Raw genomic sequence first — 18,086 nt, forward strand, 5'->3', positions numbered from 1 at the left:
TATAACACATAGATTATTTATATATTATTGAACTTGTTAGTTTTCAGCCACGCATTGAAAAAATAAACAAGTTTTTAGTCACTTTATATTTGACGCAAAACTAACAATTCAAGTGCATATATATAATCATATCTATCAGTTCAACTTAAATCGAGACAAATAATGTGGTTTTATATTGTACAAGCCGCATAAATTAGACTTGATTATTCAGTTAGTCAACACTTTTTTTTTGGAAAAATGAGTCAACAAAAATAGTGATATGATTCATATGAATTTTTTTTTTATCTGAAAAGAACTATAGCATAATGTTGTTTTTTTTTTATATAAAAAGAAGAAGAAGCCATGTCTCCATTTAATTTTATGTGTTTATTATATTACTATTTTGTTTATATTTCTGGAAAAATGGCCACAAAATGTAAGTGATATCGTTATGGTATGGACAGGGACCACCAACAGATTTGATAATATAGATTATAGAGTACGAAAATGCAGTTTATGTCTTGATAATTTGGTGGCCCATTGTAGGTCTCTATATTTTTTTTTTTTTTTAGAGTGAAATTTATTTTGCAAAATACTCGTTTCCTTTTTTCTCAAAAACTGTTTAGAAAAAGATGCTATAGAAAAGAAAAAAAAATACTAATGTCATAAGTCCTAACTCCTAAGGAAGATTACGCTGTCTCTTATTTAAGTGCGCTTAAGGAAACAAATGAATCCTACATTAATAGAAAACTGAACTTCCAAAAAATATTTATATCCTACGAAATAGGAAATGAACAAAGAGAGAAAACAATCCCAACAGAAATTAAAAATCTTAAATTTCTTTTCTTTCCTCCATTGATATATAAAGCAACAAACCACCCACAGTCCACAGGCGCACAGCTATCGAGTCCCAACTGATTGGTATCGTATCGTGGGTCAGGTTGAACTGTTCGGTACGTAAACATGTCACAAAGAGATTAGACAAGCTCGTATATATAACCTCGACGACTTTAAATCGAAACCAGTCAAAGAATGAAAATTAATCTCCAACACAAGAACGAATGCAACCATACTATTTATGTATAAACCCCGAAAATCTCTGAGTTCGATAAATATCAGTTTATACACCTCGGAGGTAAGAGAATTTGTAACATTGTTTACCGATACAACAAACCCCTCAAAAGAGAGACTCAAAGGGTCACAAGAAGGGAGATGGATTTACAACGATGTGCTTTAAGGGATGTGCAACATCACTACCACCAGCATGTTTAACGAACTCTGCGGGTGAGAGGAAGCTTCCATGGCACACACACACAATCCTCACTTCTTCACCTTTCCTGTACCTATACAGAAACCCATCAATCTTTTTCCCGTTCGGTCCATCGCCTATTGTTGACACACATGGCATGTCTTCCATGATGTTTCGGCTCGCTTCTTTACCCGGATTCTCGGGCTGGGATTGGGCAGTTGAAGGGCTTGTTTCCATGGACTTGTTTGTTGTTGCTTCAAACACAAGAAAATAAATATATCTCTATAAAACTCCAAACAAGAGACAATACTAAACATATCAACCAAAATGTTAGCAAAACCTACACGATTTACTAGGTTTGTTTTCGAATCTTATCGATAATCCCTTTGATAAATTGTGCATTTTTACAGGAACGTATCTTTTTCCTTGGAATGGAAATACAAAGTTACAAACAATGTAGTAACTATAACTGATCTTTAAGGCTACCTAAAATGGCCAAAAATCGGACTTAAAAAACCTAAAAGACACCTAAACGCGATAAAAGGGGCGAAATAAAACGTTGAACAAAGACTCAAAATCTCTTAAAATACCTAAAAGAAACCTAGACGGGATAAAATACCCGACATAACACAGAATCATAGACTCAAAAACACAACACATTAACCACAATGCAGACAATTCATCAACCCTAAGATAAGGAATCTAATATCACTACATTCAAAAGAAGATTCAAGTTTTTGTACCCTAGTTAATCAAGAATCAAAGATCTAAACAAGACAAGCAAACCCAACCAAAACTCAATCTCAAAGACTATATAGAAACCATGCATTAATCCAAATTCCAAAAACTCATGAAAGATAACAAAAAATTGAGGTAATGTACCTTGAACAGGAGGAGGGAGAGCATCAACTTCAGACAAACCAGAGGAACCACTACCAGAAGAACCAATAGATCCTTCTTCAAGAACCTTCTCATCTCCACCACCAGCAGCTCTATGTTTCCTCTGCTTCTCTGATCTCTTCCTCTTAGCCTCAAGCCTCCTCAAACTCTGCAGCTCCTTCCTCCTTCTCCACTCTTCCTCCGTTTCCACAGGCAACGAACAAGTCCTACTCAAACCTGATCTATCGTTGACCACCAAATCAACAACCGATGAAGACCTCATGAGCCTCGTTTTCGCAAGTGGGTCAACACCAAATCTTCCATTGAGAGACAAACCTAAGTCTAACTCAATCTCCACCTCTCCATCTTCTTCAGACAATCTCTGCTTCTTCGACATGAACCTCTGCAACATAACTCTGGTCGGAGAAAATAAATTACTCCGGTTAGATTAGAGATCTCTCCGATTTTTTTTTTTTTTACTCTTTTTCTCAAAACTTCAGAATAAATAAAATTTAGATTAAAAGGTTAGAAATTTCCAACAGATTCTTGATGATAAAAGAAGCAAATACAAATCCCAATAAAAGAGCAAAATATCAAATTTTAGAAGATTCCCTTTCTCTGATTAATGACGACCTTCCCTTTTATAATTTTTCAATAAATAAAATAATTAAAATTCTCAGAATTTTTTTTAAACATTTACCGAAAAAATCTCCGACAAATCTTGAACGAACACTCCCAAGAAATTACGAAAAATAAAAAATCCAAGAAAAAAAATAAGAGCCTACAAATAAAAAAAAGCTGTTTGTCTAAATTGCGAAAAAGCTAAAGTACCAAACCTACCCTTGTTTTGTGCATTAAGGACACGTGGAATCATTTGTAGACAAAGGACTTATTAGAGCACCCACATGGTTTTTGATCGAGAAAAACAAAAACCAGACCGTCCACGTGTCTTATGTTCAGTGGTTTTTACGTTGTAAGATGGGATGTCGCAGCGTCAGGTCGTCACGTGTCTTTGTTTTTAAAGTTAAATCACATTATCTTTTGTGTTGCCACGTGTCCCACGATGTTATCTTCTACTTTTTTTTTATCTCTCTTCTTTGCTTGGGAATTGACACGTCGATTGTTTGGTTTGTACATATTTTCTAGCATTATATGGGTTTATAAGTAAACGCAACTTTGACGAAACTTTAATTCTATTTAAACTGAAAAGTACGAAAAATCGAATATTTGACCCCAAAAAAAAAGTATTACAAAATTAAGGGTGTATTTTGTTTTCCAACGATTTAATAGTAGTCAACAATTAACATCGTATGATAGAATAAGTGAATAACGTTTTTATTTAGTTAGTGGGATGGTGGGTTTATATTTTTATTAGAATGAACAACATGCCTGAAGAGACTAATTTTCTCTGTTATTGTAATCAAGGGTCAAAACCTATTTTCTTGGGTTTTTTTTTTTTTTTAATTTGAAAGCTACGTAATATTTGGTTTGAACATAAATTTAGCTATTTTAGCCATATAAGATTAACACGCAAGCAAAAAAAAAAACAAATATACTTTGTGGTTTTATTTTATCATTTTATGTACTAAACATTTAAACAAGTAAATGATTACTATCCTAATTTATCTTCCAAAAAAAATCATCATCCATAATTAGAAAATAATCCGTAAAATTAGAATTTTATAATATTATTAAATTGTAAAATTTAAATTTATTAGTTAATAACAATTAAAAGCCAATGCTGCTCTAACGTTCAAACCCCCTGAAAAGTGAGTGCCTGAGTTAGTTCAAACAATGCAGCATTGTTGGTCTCAGAGTTATAGAAAAACTGTTTTTGAAGGCGACTGTCAAGAAGTAATACAACTTCTTTCAGAGAGCACAATCAACTTCCGAGTTCATAATTGGTCTAGAAAAATACAACATTGGAAAGTAAACTTTTACATGGATTGGTGAAGAACGAATAAGGGTATCTCCACTCAGAGATGCTAATTCAGAAAATTGTTTAAAAATATAAATATAATAATGAAATAGAAGAAAAAAAAAGGAGAGAAACGGTACTGATAAGCAACATTTCTCTTCTCAAATAGACATCTGTCAGTTTTAAAATGGTTATTATTAATAAAAAGTAATAAATATATATATATATATATACTCCTTCTATTTCAAAATATAGAATTGTTTAGCTTTTTTTTTGTTCCAAAATATAGAATTTTCTCAAATTTCTATGCAAATATTAAAACAATTTTGGTCAAACAATTTTATGTGTTTACAAAAATATGGCTGGCATCTGAAATTTTTTTCTTGTAATTTGTTAACAACCCCTATTTAAGTGGAATAAAACGTATCTCTTAATATTCTTAATTATCCATTCTATTTTTTTTTTGTGGTCAATTAATGTGTTCAATTAATGAGTTATTTTGTGTTAAAATTTTCCTTAATAAGCGTGCTTTTAGCCAAACAATTCTATATTTTGAAACAGAGGAAGTATATATATATAATTAAAATAATATTTTTTTTAAAAAGAAACCTGATCACGCTGCTCTGCTGGATTTGCTCTAACAAAGCAACATACCATCTTGCCAAGTCCCCTTTGCCTCTAAATGAATCTTTTGTATTTCATTATTTTGTTCCTTTTGGTTTATCACCAATCCTCTATGAGGATCATTGTAACTAAACTCTTTAATTTTAATACTAGAGAATTTGTTAGAAATGCCCTTTTTTAAGATATTTTTTTTTAAAAAATATTTCTTTTTCTGAACATTTTTATTTTTGCTTTTTTACATAATTACAATATGTTAAATTAATTTTTAGAATTTTTTTTAGGTTTGAGTTATCTATTTTATATTTAAGGTATAGTTTTAAAGGGTTAGTGTTTAGTATTTGAAGTTTAGGATTTAAAATTTGGTTATTTAATATATTAAAAGGGGGTATTTTTGAAAATAGTCACCATAAAAAAATAGTTTTAAAAAGTATCATAGAAAAAGAGGTATTTTTGAAAATTTCCATTAATAATATCAGATGTTATAAAAATGTAAATATAAATTTATCATCATTTTAAATATGTGTGAAACTTTTCAGTAATTCTAAAAAGAAAATAGTAGGATATTTAAAGAGAAGAAGTGGAAAGTTTCTTTTGCATAAATAAAAATCAAATGGATGTGAATAAATAATAATTACTTACGTATGTAAAATTTATTATGTCTTTCTAAGTTTGGTAATTTTTTTTTGAATTCAAAAACTTACTTAATCATTCTCATAAATATAAATATGTCCTCGCACTTCTATATATGTAAAATTTAGCATGGTTGAAAACTAATTTTGGATCAAGCAAATAATTTTGGATCATTTGTCCACTTTTATATTATTTCTCATTATATACAAAGAATTTGTTTAAAAACTATTAATCACAAAAATTATGGTTCCTATACTTATATATTGTAGTAATTGTAGTAATGTGAAAACTAGCTAAAGAAAGCTAATCAAAAACAATAAAAACAAAGCGTAGATGCTTTGGGAGGGAGAGAAAACATTATTTATAGGAGTTAAAAAAATAAAAGATATTATTAAAAAATTATCAAAAATAAAATTATCATCATTTATATCTTGTAATTGTTTTGCTTGCCACAATGTTATGTATTCATTTGATATTTGTATATTTAGTTATAAGAAAATTAACTTGGCTAATATTTTTAGTAGATAAATATTTTGTATTTTCTTTAAAATTAATACCTTTTTTTAAAAATACACTTTTTTAAATATTTTTATTTTTATCCTCTTTTACACAATTACAATATGTTAAATTATTTTTTAGATTTTTATTTTGTTTTCGGTTCTCTATTTTACATTTAGAATATAGTTTTGAGGGGGTAAGATTTAGTATTTGTTGTTTAGGGTTTAGAATTTAATTATTTTATACATATAAAAGGAGTATTTTTGAAATAGACAACGTAAAAGGATATTTTAAAAAAGTTACATAAAAAAAAAATATTTTTGAAAATCTCCTTAAAATTATTGGGGTTATTTATAATTTGTAATAGGATCAGTTTATTAGGGTTTTAATATCTATGTATGTCAACTGATTGCATGGTAGAACGCGTCACTATAAATAGTGATACTCGTTCCGGAATAGAACATAACTACATTACAATCTTAAATAATTGTTGCAAAATAGACAAGTTTCAACAGTAGCACGAATTAAACGTTTTTGTGTTTGAGAATCTATAAAATACTAACTCGTACATTACTTGAAATTTGGAATTATAAAAAATGGTAAATAAAATCAAGCACATAAACAGAATTATCCATACTTTCCTCACCTCATAGTACTCTCTGCACACGCACCAATCAATCTCTCCATTTTTTTTTTGTCATCTAAAATTTTATTATTGAAATTTAAAACCATTACAACTTTGAATTACAACATAAACCGGCGGAAAAACATGATATTTCTGGAGTCTAAAGTCGACCGAAGAACAAGATATCCCCAAAATCTAAGGGAAACTAACAACTGGAAAACAAGACTATTACAAAGATCGAAGGAGAAACCCATAATAAAAACATACCAAAACGAAAACCTCACAAAGAAAGAATTATACCAAGCCCAACAAAGAATGCTAACTTTAAGAGATCCTTTGCTTGTACAAATCGAAGATGCCCTCGGCTAACCTTCAAAAATTCATTCCTCCTCTAAGAGACTGCCTAAAAGTAACAGGACTCCTATTCTAATTTTCATAATCCGCAAAGACAGAACCACTCATAGTTCTTCACACTTTCTTCCGGATACGGCGACGTCGTATACAAGGCGACTTTTTTGCACCTAGGTAGAAGCAAAACCCATAGGACCAGATCTCGATCAGATCTGGAAAGCAGAGACAAGGAGCGAACAATCCAAACTGGGTACCACCAATCACAATCAATGACAGCGGAAGATCGAACCATAATGAACCCAAAGAGAACTCTAAAGGACACATAAGAACTTGTAGGCCTGACAATCACCACGACGAAGATTCGTTTGTTCATCAAACAAGCATAAACTGGGAACCTCAACTTCTATCCAAAACAGTCAGAGACAATACGAAACCTAATCAACTAATTCCGGGAAGATATTGCCTTTTCCACATCCCTTACCATGGGAGAAGAAGAAAAGGTAAACGACACCATCTCTGAAACTGAACCAGTCTGAACCAGCCTAGTATTGAAACAACCAAATCGATTCCATCTAACCCTAGCAAAACAACAAAGAAGAAAGGCTGGATAGTCAGTTTACCGGACCAAGGAGCTGGAGCGAGACAAAAGGTCACAGATTCGCAAATTTTTTTCTAAGATAGAGCAACCAGTAGATCTACAGATCTCGGAAGCCCAAAACGACAATCTCTCTGGAGAAGCTGACCACCTGCCATGTCTCCAAAGCTCGCCGAGAAGAACCACCGTCACAGCCTGACGAAACTCCTCTCTACTTAACCATCAAAGCTAAAACGAAATAAGGGAAACAATAACTAAACGAAAAGGAAACTACCGAATACCTTCTCACGGCTGCGGCGAGGAGTGCCGGTCACCGGAAAGGGCAAACGAAAATCAGATCTGAATGGACGGCAGCTGGTTTTGTGTTTATTCGAGAGAAAGTTAGGTTTCGGTTGTTCTTTTCAACTTTGCAATCTCTCCCATTCAAACTCATAAAAATACAAATATCGTAACATGTATATATATGATAAATGGAGCAAATTAATTATACCATTTCATAGCATGTGAAAGATACGTATGAAAATTGACAACAAAAAAAGAAAAGATATTTGTGAATTTACGGAATCTGAAGAGAAACACGCAAAAAATCAGACAATAGATCAGATGGTGGACCTGACAACAATTCATTAGTACTTCTTTTTTTAACCCAACTTGCAAAAATCTCACTTTGTTGTTTCAGTCTATCTATGTCATTCCTCTGGGGTGTTTGACACGTTTACATCCTCGACAATCACACACGTGCCTCTCCTTCATTGCTTCAAAACAGCTAAGAAAGCAATCAATCAAATTAGAAAGTACACAGAGAAAAAAAACTGGAAAGCTATTTTATGTAGATATTGAAAACTCAACTAAACATTAATGATATAATTTGAATTCTTTTATAATGTTTTCTGTGGAGTTTATTTAATATGTTATTAGATAATCTTTCTAAAAGCACTTAGACATGAAACAAATACAAATCCATATTTAAAAAAAAAAAAAAAAGACAATGTTTTTTTGCGATTAAATCCAATGACAAAAAAAAGCAGTTGTTTAACACATAAATTGGTGGAGAGTCTCTCGAAAGTTGTACGGTAAAGAGGAGTCGCTTGATGTTAATGGCCCTGTTCGGAAGCATGTCGCAGCGACAGCAGCTAGCGACTGAATTTTCTGTTCTTTTTTTTTCTCTTTTTTTACATGCTAGTTTTGTAATTTAAGTATTTTAAGGACTGTAACTATAATTTTAAAAAATTCTCAACATAAATATCGATATTTACGCTAGAGAAAAAGATACAAATTACAGATTTGCAAATCTCTTGGTGACTTTTAAAATGCAGCGACAGTCGCTGCTTTCAAAGTAAAGCTTGTGTGGTGTCGCTGTTTATTCCAGCGATTCCAAAATCTTCAAAATCAAATCGCGCGACAGAAGTTCAAGAGAGATAAAGAGCAGATGACAAAGAAGTAAACACAAATTTTGTATCACCAGTCGATGTCGCTGCGATCCTCTCCCGAACAGGACCAATAACGGCAACATATAAGGCATATACATGTGTCGCTTACAGAGCCGGCCCCAAGCACAAGCTGGTGAAGCATGTGCTTGCGGCCGTGAAATAATATCTATTTTTTTGGCCCTCCATTTTCAAAAAAGTTTCATTAGTGTAGTGGTAAAAGTCAACTAAGAGGTAAATGAGGTCTTGTGTTCGAGCCTCTACACCATCTTTTTTTTTTAAAAAATTTCTCTTCTTTGGTCCTTTACAAAATCAGCCTTAACATTGATACACCATTAATATGCTCAATATGCTCTGCGACGACTCTGGTCGCTTAAAATAACAACAAGTTTCTTATCTTTACTGATGATAATACCGACGATCATATTGAACAATTGTCTTTTATCTCTGTTATATTTTTTTTGCCTTAATTGGAATAGCTATTGCTATCGCAACAATTAATTGACAAACATGGCCTAAGTTAAAAACATAACAATGATTAACACTACAAGAAAACAGACCATTTGTGACTCCAATAATCGTCGCTCAATGGTCGAAAATAAGGGTTTTGCAACTCCTTCGCGACCACTCATGAATGGTCGCTAAAGAACGGTCGCAAAATATGTTGGTCGCAACAAGATCGCTTATTTGCGACGGATTTCAGACTCTATAATATAGTCGTATATTAGCGACGTATATGTGACACATTGTGGTAGTTGCACATTTCTGACTAAACTGCAACGAAGTCTATTTGGGGACATTTTTGTGACTGTATAAAACAGTCCTATGCTTACGGGGGTTTAACGACAATTTTTGTTATTTGGAATAGTCACGAAGTAGTAACTTTTTTTGAATTGGTTTCGTCACAAAACAGTCACATTTTTTTGAATTGGTTTGCTCACAAAATAGTCACATTTTTGAATTGGTTTGGTCACATATTAGTCACGGTTTAGCAATCCTAAATCTGATTAATATCGGATCTTGAAATGATATTAATTAAAAGGAATGATGATTTAAAATACTAATCAAGAAAACTTATCATCCAAAACAAAAAGATCATCCTAAACAGCCAACAAACAGAATTCAAAAATAAGTTCATTAAAAAAAAGAGGAGAATTGGAAGTTCATTAGTTGGAAGCAGTATTAGAGGAAGGGTAATTGGCAGCTGGACTAGAGGCTGGTGTGGTGTCTGGTGTGGTGCCTCAAATGGTGGGTTGTGCAGTGTTTGCAGGTGCGGTAACTGGATGGGTGACTGCAGGTGTGGATGATTCAAGAGGAGAAACCATGAAAGCTTCAAACTCAGGATTTTTTCTTTCATGAATAGGAAAAGCTTCTTCATCTCAGCTTGAGACTCTCGGTGTTCCTGATCACGTCGTGCATTCTCAGCCTCGTGTTCAGAAATCTTGCGCCGAAGTTGATCTTGAAGCTCCACAAGAGTTGATGGAGAAGCGCTTGCATAAATCTCTGTCTTTTTCCTTTTCTTTAGTGTCTCCACAAGTGATCCAAGTCCAAATGGGTTGCCTTTGTTATCTGTTTGAGTGTACTAACCCAAAAGATAAACATTCAGTAATCATCACAGACTAAATGGAACCAAAAGTAAAAAAAGACAGAAATGATTTACCTAAAGGAAGATTTCAATTCTTTCATCAAGGGAAATATTACGAAGTATTGAATTCTCTGAACCATCTTGACCATCATTGTCTGTTTCAGTTTGTCTCTCTTCTATGTTCAACAACTTGTTTGGCTTTTTGACCAACAAATGATCCATCGGGCCGAGTGTGTGTTTTAAGAAACACTTCCACCAGTGATACAAGACGCCCCAAATCTTCCTCCTACAATGATAGTGAAACAGATTAAATCATGGAAATATCAGAAAAACTTTAAGGTGAAGTGGATGGAAAGAGAAGTCTTACCATTTCTTGATGAACTTGCACAACTGATTTCTGACCAGCTAAGTGTTTGTGCACTCCAAGACCTCCACGAGTACAGTTTCTGCACTGTGAAGCATTCTCACTCTTCTCAATGGCATCAGGGGTGTTCCAATGTTCCCACATAAGAGCCCATAATATATCAAGAATCCATGGTGGTTGTACACCGCTCCTCCTAGCTTTGACTGACAATGTCTTTCATCCTTTTCTTGGCTATCTTCAAGAAACCTTCTTTAACGAGCTCAGTAATCCCGATATCCCAATTATACTTTCGCTACAATAACACAAAACAGTTTAGTTAGCAACAATACCAATTCATATATAGAGTACAAAAATAAGGGAGTAAACCTTACCGCAAATGTCCTGAAATATCGCTCTTGAATGGGCAGTAGAGTAACCTTCCAACTGTAGTAAGGCCCATCAAACTTTCTCCTAAAGATTCCAGCAATTACTCGAGACAGCTTTCCTTTGTGCCGGTTAAACCTGTTACATTAACTGAGTAAGTCTACTACTAAATATTGACTTGAAACTATTGAATATCAAACAACAACCGATTAGTGAACCCATTACCGCAAGCTAGTTAACAGATTAAAGCAACCGAGTAACAACCGAGTTTGAAATTTGACTTCCACTTACAGACACTTAAAGCAACAACTATATACTTAAAGCAAAACTGAGTTTGAAATTTGACATCCACTTATAGACACTTAAAGCAACAACTACACTTAAAGATACTTCAAGAAAAACCGAGTAAACACATATCCTTTCTACACTTCAAGATACTTAAAGCAAAAGAAAAGGAGAGAGTTTTATAACATAGAGTCTCGACTCCAGGGATAGGATGCTCAGACAGGAGTGGTAGATGTTCTCGGCCTGGAAGAGCTAGCAAACCATCCAACAGATCTTGGTACTAATCGACATGGGGATCAGGGTTTTGTTGCTCTTGGTTTCCATCTTCACCATTATCTTCCTCTTCGTAAATAGGGTTTTGTTGCGGCAAACCAAACTGATCATTCGGAACATGCTCCGGTTGAGGAGGAGGCAGTTGTTGAGGATTCGAAGGCGGTGTATGTGTCCTCCGCGGTGGATGTGTACTCGACTCTGGATTTGTCCTCTGCGGTGGATGTGTACTCGATTCAGGATTTCCCCTCGACGGTGGATGTGTACTCGACGATGGTCTCGTTATCGGCGCTGGATTTATCCTTGGCAGAAACTATGAAGGACGACTTTGGGTTGCAGACTATGTCGCAGACTGTGTCCGTTCAGATGGGTTCGACAAATGAGAAGAGGATCTGTGATTGTCATTGAAGATTCAGACACCTGTGGCGGTTCTGGCACCGCGAGCTCTGGAAGAACCCTTATCCTTAGGAGGCATTAGATCGAGAACGGAGAGGATTGAGAGAGAAGGAAGAAAACAATTTAGAGAAAGGTGAGAATGGAGAAGAAACCGATTAGAGAAGGAGAGAGTTGGGAGATTGGATTGAGGAAGGAGAGAATCGATAGATAAGATCTGTTTGAGAGTAGAGAGGCTTTTTGAGAGAAAACCCTAGATCAAGTGTTTTAAGAAAGGACCAAGTGTTTAATCGTTAAGTGTTTACCTAGTTAATAACGAAACAACGTCTCTCTTTGGTCACAAAAGAGTCCCAAAATAATTAGACACAATCCACTAAATTAGTGGTGGGAAAATAAACCGTCAAAACGCAGTAACAAAACCGTCTCACAACCAGTAGCAATGAAGTTGCAAATATGTAGCAAACTGGTCATATAACAGAATAGTAGGAAAATAGTGGCATTGAAATTTGTAAACCTTTAAAAGTTTTAATGACTAAACTCAATTAATTACAAGCATAAATGTATAACTAAGGATGTAAGTACATCTCAAATATGAAATTTGAGATACAAAGATCGAGTGTGGGTAAATCGTCTCAAAGGAGTCGCACAACGGTTGCAAATGTGGTTGCAAAGACGTCCCAATACCGTAGCAAATCAGTCGCACAATGTCTACACAGTTCTCCAAAAATCAACCAGTAGGAAAGTACTGGCAAGATAGTCGCAAAGTGTTACTCCTTTGTGACTGTCTGTTATTAGTTGCAACCCAAAAGCTTGATTTTCACACATTATGAGCTGAATTGCAACATCAATCACTCATATTAGTAGTAAAATAGTAGATACAATAGCAAGAGTTAGTAAAACTTTGTTTTTATAACACAATATTTAAAATCTTCTAAAGTTCTACACATTTTTCTATATGGTGATATGTAATACTAAAAATAGTTTTGGAGGTAGTGCATGTTTGTTTTGTAAGCATTGAAATTTAAGACCTATAAAAAGTTTAATGACTAAGTCAATCAAATACAAGCATAAATGTATAACTAAAGATGTAAATACATCTCAAATATGAAATTTGAGATGAGATACAAAAAGATCGAGTGTGGGTAAATTGTCTCAAAGGAGTCGCTACTTCAGGTGTTAGTCGCACAACGGTTGCAAATGTGGTTGCAAAGACGTCCCAATACCGTAGCAAATCAGTCTCACAATGTCTACACAGTTCTCCAAAAATCAAATATTACGTATCAAAACGGTAGTTGCAAAGTAGTCACAAATTGCGTCTATTTTGCGACGAAAAGTAAGGAGTCACAAAATATTACGAATTTAGTGGCTAAATTGAGACGAATTTGCGACGGTTTTCATTCGTCATTAATAAGCGACCCGTTTCCATCCGTCTTTTCTATTGTCGTCAATACGTAGTAAAGTAGTCACAAAAATGTCGCAAATATTTGCGACTAAACAAACAGTCACAAACAAGAGTCCCAAAATGTAGGTTTTCTTGTAGTGTAAGATCGGTTCCTAACGTTTAACCGAAAATAAGTATACATATCAGTAGCTCTGACGAACATACAGCTCACAGATATGCGATACAAATTACATTAAGAAATTAGATAAGATGACATTATCAATTTTTTTTTTGAATTCAATGTTAAATTATATTCAAAAAAAAAAATAATTGTGTTACAACTAGTGCATCGTTTATGTAGAACTTAAAAACTGAACTAGTACTTGAAAACAAAATTGTTTCGTTAAATCAAACTCGAGACTGTAGCCAAAGTTGGAAACCCTCATCATAGCGACGATCTCCCAAACGACCAATAGCTAAAAGCTGGTCGCGTATTTGTCTCTCCACCCAGCCGATCAAAAGATCAACAGACTTCGGTGCATCTCCATGTCTTCTCTCATTTCGCTCTCGCCAGATCGTATATACCACCACTTGAAAAACATATTGAAGAAGAAAACCCTCAACCCGGGGCAGTTGAGACTGCGAAATGTGAGCTATAAACGAGCCCCAATCCGTTGTATAGCTAGCCTTAAACAAACCTTTAGCCAGTGCAGACCAAATAGACGAGACAAAAGCACAGGAGAAAAAAATATGGTCCCGAGTTTCTAGAGCAGAATTGCAAAATCCAAGAGTCCCCAGAACCCCATTGTTCCATAACACCATTCTAGCTCTAGTTGAAAGTCGATCCTGAACCGCCAACCACACACAAAAGGAGTATTTGGGAATACAATGAGTAAACCAAACTCCCTTATGCCAACAAACCAAACTACAAGCGGTTCGAATATGGTTCCAAGTATCCTTGGTTGAGAACTTTGGACGGAAAACATCATTCTTCCCTCGCCAGAGTGTTCTATCCGCAGCCTCCACTCTTGCATCCCTCTTAGCAAACAGAGCTCGTTCTATTTCATTAAGCTAGTTCCCACGATGTCGACGCCGTCTCCTATGGGTCCACGCTTCCGCTTAAGAACACTGTTTACTAATCCCCATATCAATAACCCCACCTTCACCAACCAACTCCATGAGATAACCCATATCCGACCATATATCAAACCAGAACGAAGTATTTTCCCCATTACCCACCTCTACCCTACATAAAGCAGCAGCAATACCCCTGAATCTGAGTAGCTTTTTCCAAACCCAAGAACCTACACTTGTAGTATCCTGCACCGACCAGAAAGACCCCTGTTTCAACAAGTTCGAAGGAACCCATTGAACCCACAACGAGCTACCCTGCGAAACAACCCGCTAAATCAACTTCAAACAACTAACCACATTTGCTTCGCTAAGTGATCTCAAACCTAGACCCCCTTCTATTATGGGTTTACAGACCACCTCCCATGAGACTTTTGCCTTTTTAGGATTCATATCTGGTCCCGACCAAAGAAAAGCCGCACACATCGAATCAATAGCATCCAAACAATGTTTAGGAAGGCAAAAAGCACCAAGCCAAAAGTTGCATACACTCAAGATGATAGAAGAAAACAGATTGAAACGTCCTGCATAAGATAAATGGTGTGCTGTCCACGGACCAATACGCTTTCGAATTTGCTCCAACAAAGGAGAACAATCTGCATAAGTAAGTTGCTTAGTAACCAACGGCAACCCTAAGTATCTAACCGGCAAGCGCCCCACTGCAAAGGGAAATCTCTCCACCAAAGGATCCACATTGCCAGCCAAATAAATTGTGGACTTTTCCATACTGGCTGGCAATGTGGATCCTTTGGTGGAGAGATTTCCCTCTTATGGAACGTCTCGTCCCTGACATCTTAGCAAACTCCTCAAAAACATCAACAATCCCTCTTATGGAACGTATCTTTCCATCGATAAGCACCATAATATCGTCCGTAAAGCTCAAATGTGTGAGCCCCAGATGCTGGCATCGCGGATGATAACCAAATAAACGATCCCCCGCAGCCCTGCCCATCATCTTTGATAGAACATCCATGCAAATGACAAATAAATACGGCAAAAGAGAACAACCTTGACGAAGCCCTCTTGAACTACGAAAGAAACCAGATATTCACCATTCACTTGTACCGAAAAAGAAGCTGTAGAAATGCAGAGCATTAAGCAATGAATAAATAATGGCGGGAATTGCATCGCAGTGAGAGCTTTAGAAAGAAAAGACCACTGAACCGAATCAAACGCTTTTGAGATATCAATCTTGATTGCACACCTACTAGAGATGGAATCCTTCTGGTAATCCTTAACCAATTCAGTGGCTAATAACACATTTTCAATCGACAACCGATCCTGAACAAAAGTCGACTGGTTACTCGATATATACTTGGGGAGGACGCACTTCATTCTATTAGCTAAAACTTTGGAAATCACCTTATACAGCACATTACAGCAGGATATAGGTCTATAATCCTTCATTGGCCTTGCTTCCAAAGTTTTGGGGATGAGAGCAAGAATGGTAGCCTTGTAGAACTCTACTGTGTAACCATCTGGACCAGGAGACTTATCACTCGGCATGGAAAACAAAGCCTTCTTAATTTCCTCACCCGACACTTCATTCACAAGAGCTTGGCAGTCTACCCTTGAACAACGGTATAACAACAAACTCTCCAGCCCTTCCACTGTTGGACCTTCAAAGTCACTCGGAATGTCCTGCAAAAAATCTTTGAAGTGCCTTTCAGCCTCGACTTTAATGTCCTCACCCGTCACAACCACACGACCATCAGGACACTGTATTTCCCGGATACTGTTTTGCATTTCCCTTACTTTAGCCGTTTTGTGAAAAGTTTTGTTATTTCTATCCCCCACCTGAAACCAATGCAAATTCGACTTCTGTTTGAGATATTTCTCCTCCAGATCTGCCAAAAAATCCCATCGCCTATATGCCTCATGCTTCTCCGCCATGGCTTGTGGTGAAGGATATTGAAAATTGGATTGCTGCTTGTGACACAATGTTTGAAACGCTTCCTTTGTCTTTCAAACCAAATTCCCCATTCTCTGTTTTGCCAGGGTCCTTAATCGTGGCTTTAGTGCTTTCAACTTCTTAGAGAATCGAAAGAGAGTGGAAGTTGATAAAAACAAAGGCTCTGTTTCACTCCAATAGTCACTCACCAATGGCAAGAACTCTTCCATTTCTGTCAAAACATTGACAAACTTAAACGGTCGTCGTTTTACTCGAGGACTAGCCTCACCATGGACCATAAGCCGACTATAGAGATGGTCGGAACAACCCCCTGCAGCAAAAACGGTATAGCTTTGCGAGAATATACTATCCCAAATGGCATTGACCATCACCCGATCCAATTTCTTAAGTATCAAGTCATCATCCCGTTTGTTACACCACGTAAACAGGGGACCGTGGGCAGTTAAGTCCACCAACAAACATGAATTAACCACAACTTGAAAATCCCTCATTCCCGCTATGGTCAATGGACTATCGTGCACCCTGGAATGTTCTACCATATCCAAAGTTTCGTTAAAATCACCTAGCAGAACCCAAGGCTTATTACGAAATAAGCCTTCCTCCCCTCATTTCTAGGTTGGTCCCTAGTCACAAGTGCAGGAAGAGTAGAAGCGGTTTTCTGGGCCGTTTTGGTGCTTCTAGGCAAGTAAATTCTTAAAGGGATCCCCTTTGTCGAAATCTTTGGTTTAATAGCAGTATCCAGTGGACGTACCGTGACCAATGGATTCCCCTGAACCAGGGAACCGTCTACTGCAGGTGGTTCAGAGGTCTCATCTACTTCAGTTCCCAAAGCTGCAAAAGAATTTTTTAACAGCGAACCACCATGAGATGCCACAACGTCTTTTACTTTGCTAGGACTCCCCCAAGTTGACTTTAGTGTGATCCAACCCTCCTGCTCTGTCTCCATCCCAACCTCCTCGGATGCAACCCCCTCCACCATAGCACTAACCACCAAACCCTCCTTTGCTTGCGGTATCAAACCCTCGTCAGGTGAAGTTTCTGAAGAAACCTCCACCAGACCACTCCCCTGACCACCTTCATTAATAACACTTGAACCAGAAGGCGGAACAAGTACATCAACATTTTCTGGTTGCGTAGCCGCAGCCACATCCACTATCCTTGCGGACATACATGTGGCACTGAGATGACCCCATTTTTTACAACAACCACACTTCGGTGGAAGCCAGGGGTAACTATATGTAATAACAGAGTCCAACTCTCCCTCTTCCTCACCCATAAACACATACTCCACCGGTAATTCCTTCGTCAAATCCGCCTCAATCAGAACTTGTGCCTCCTCAAAACTAACACAATTCTCAGTTGTAGAGTGCAAACGAATAGGCTTTTCCACTGCACTCGCCAAAAACTCCAAACCCTTATTCGTGAACAAAGTCGGAGGGATATTTTTTATCTTAACCCACAAGGGAACCGACTTCAACGCTGGTTGAGCCTCCTCCACAAAGGGTGTCCACTTAGAAACTATCATAGGAATGTCCATAAGATTCCACATCCCCCGGTTGAGAACCCGATGCTGCATACCCTCATGCATGATTCGAAACTTAACTGTGTATTCATTAACAACAAAAAC

At 36.3% G+C, this 18,086-nt stretch overlaps 1 protein-coding gene, 1 long non-coding RNA gene and 1 pseudogene across 3 annotated transcripts; all 3 read right to left on the bottom strand.

Moving 5' to 3' along the window:
* Positions 1 to 1,033: 1,033 nt before the first annotated feature.
* Positions 1,034 to 2,969, bottom strand: LOC104780183 (ninja-family protein AFP3). Its single transcript, XM_010504674.3, has 3 exons — positions 2,808 to 2,969; positions 2,111 to 2,523; positions 1,034 to 1,482 (listed from the first exon to the last, which is right to left on the bottom strand). The coding sequence occupies exons 2-3, from the start codon at positions 2,517 to 2,519 to the stop codon at positions 1,178 to 1,180; spliced, it is 714 nt and encodes a 237-aa protein (XP_010502976.1). The 5' UTR covers positions 2,520 to 2,523; positions 2,808 to 2,969; the 3' UTR covers positions 1,034 to 1,177.
* Positions 2,970 to 6,463: 3,494 nt separating this feature from the next.
* Positions 6,464 to 7,811, bottom strand: LOC104780184 (uncharacterized). 2 transcript variants are annotated; one of them, XR_766660.2, is made up of 3 exons: positions 7,630 to 7,811; positions 7,235 to 7,331; positions 6,464 to 7,091 (listed from the first exon to the last, which is right to left on the bottom strand). It is a non-coding gene; the product is annotated as an uncharacterized LOC104780184 (long non-coding RNA). The 2 variants fall into 2 exon arrangements; XR_015596657.1 differs by lacking the exon at positions 7,235 to 7,331 and adding an exon at positions 7,374 to 7,543 and having other exon boundaries at positions 7,630 to 7,805.
* A 6,013-nt stretch (positions 7,812 to 13,824) lies between these two features.
* Positions 13,825 to 18,047, bottom strand: LOC147945604 (uncharacterized; annotated as a pseudogene).
* Positions 18,048 to 18,086: the final 39 nt, after the last annotated feature.

This window comes from Camelina sativa, chromosome 4 (assembly GCF_030686135.1).
Source record: "Camelina sativa cultivar CO46 ecotype springtype chromosome 4, ASM3068613v1".
Lineage (NCBI taxonomy): Eukaryota > Viridiplantae > Streptophyta > Magnoliopsida > Brassicales > Brassicaceae > Camelina > Camelina sativa.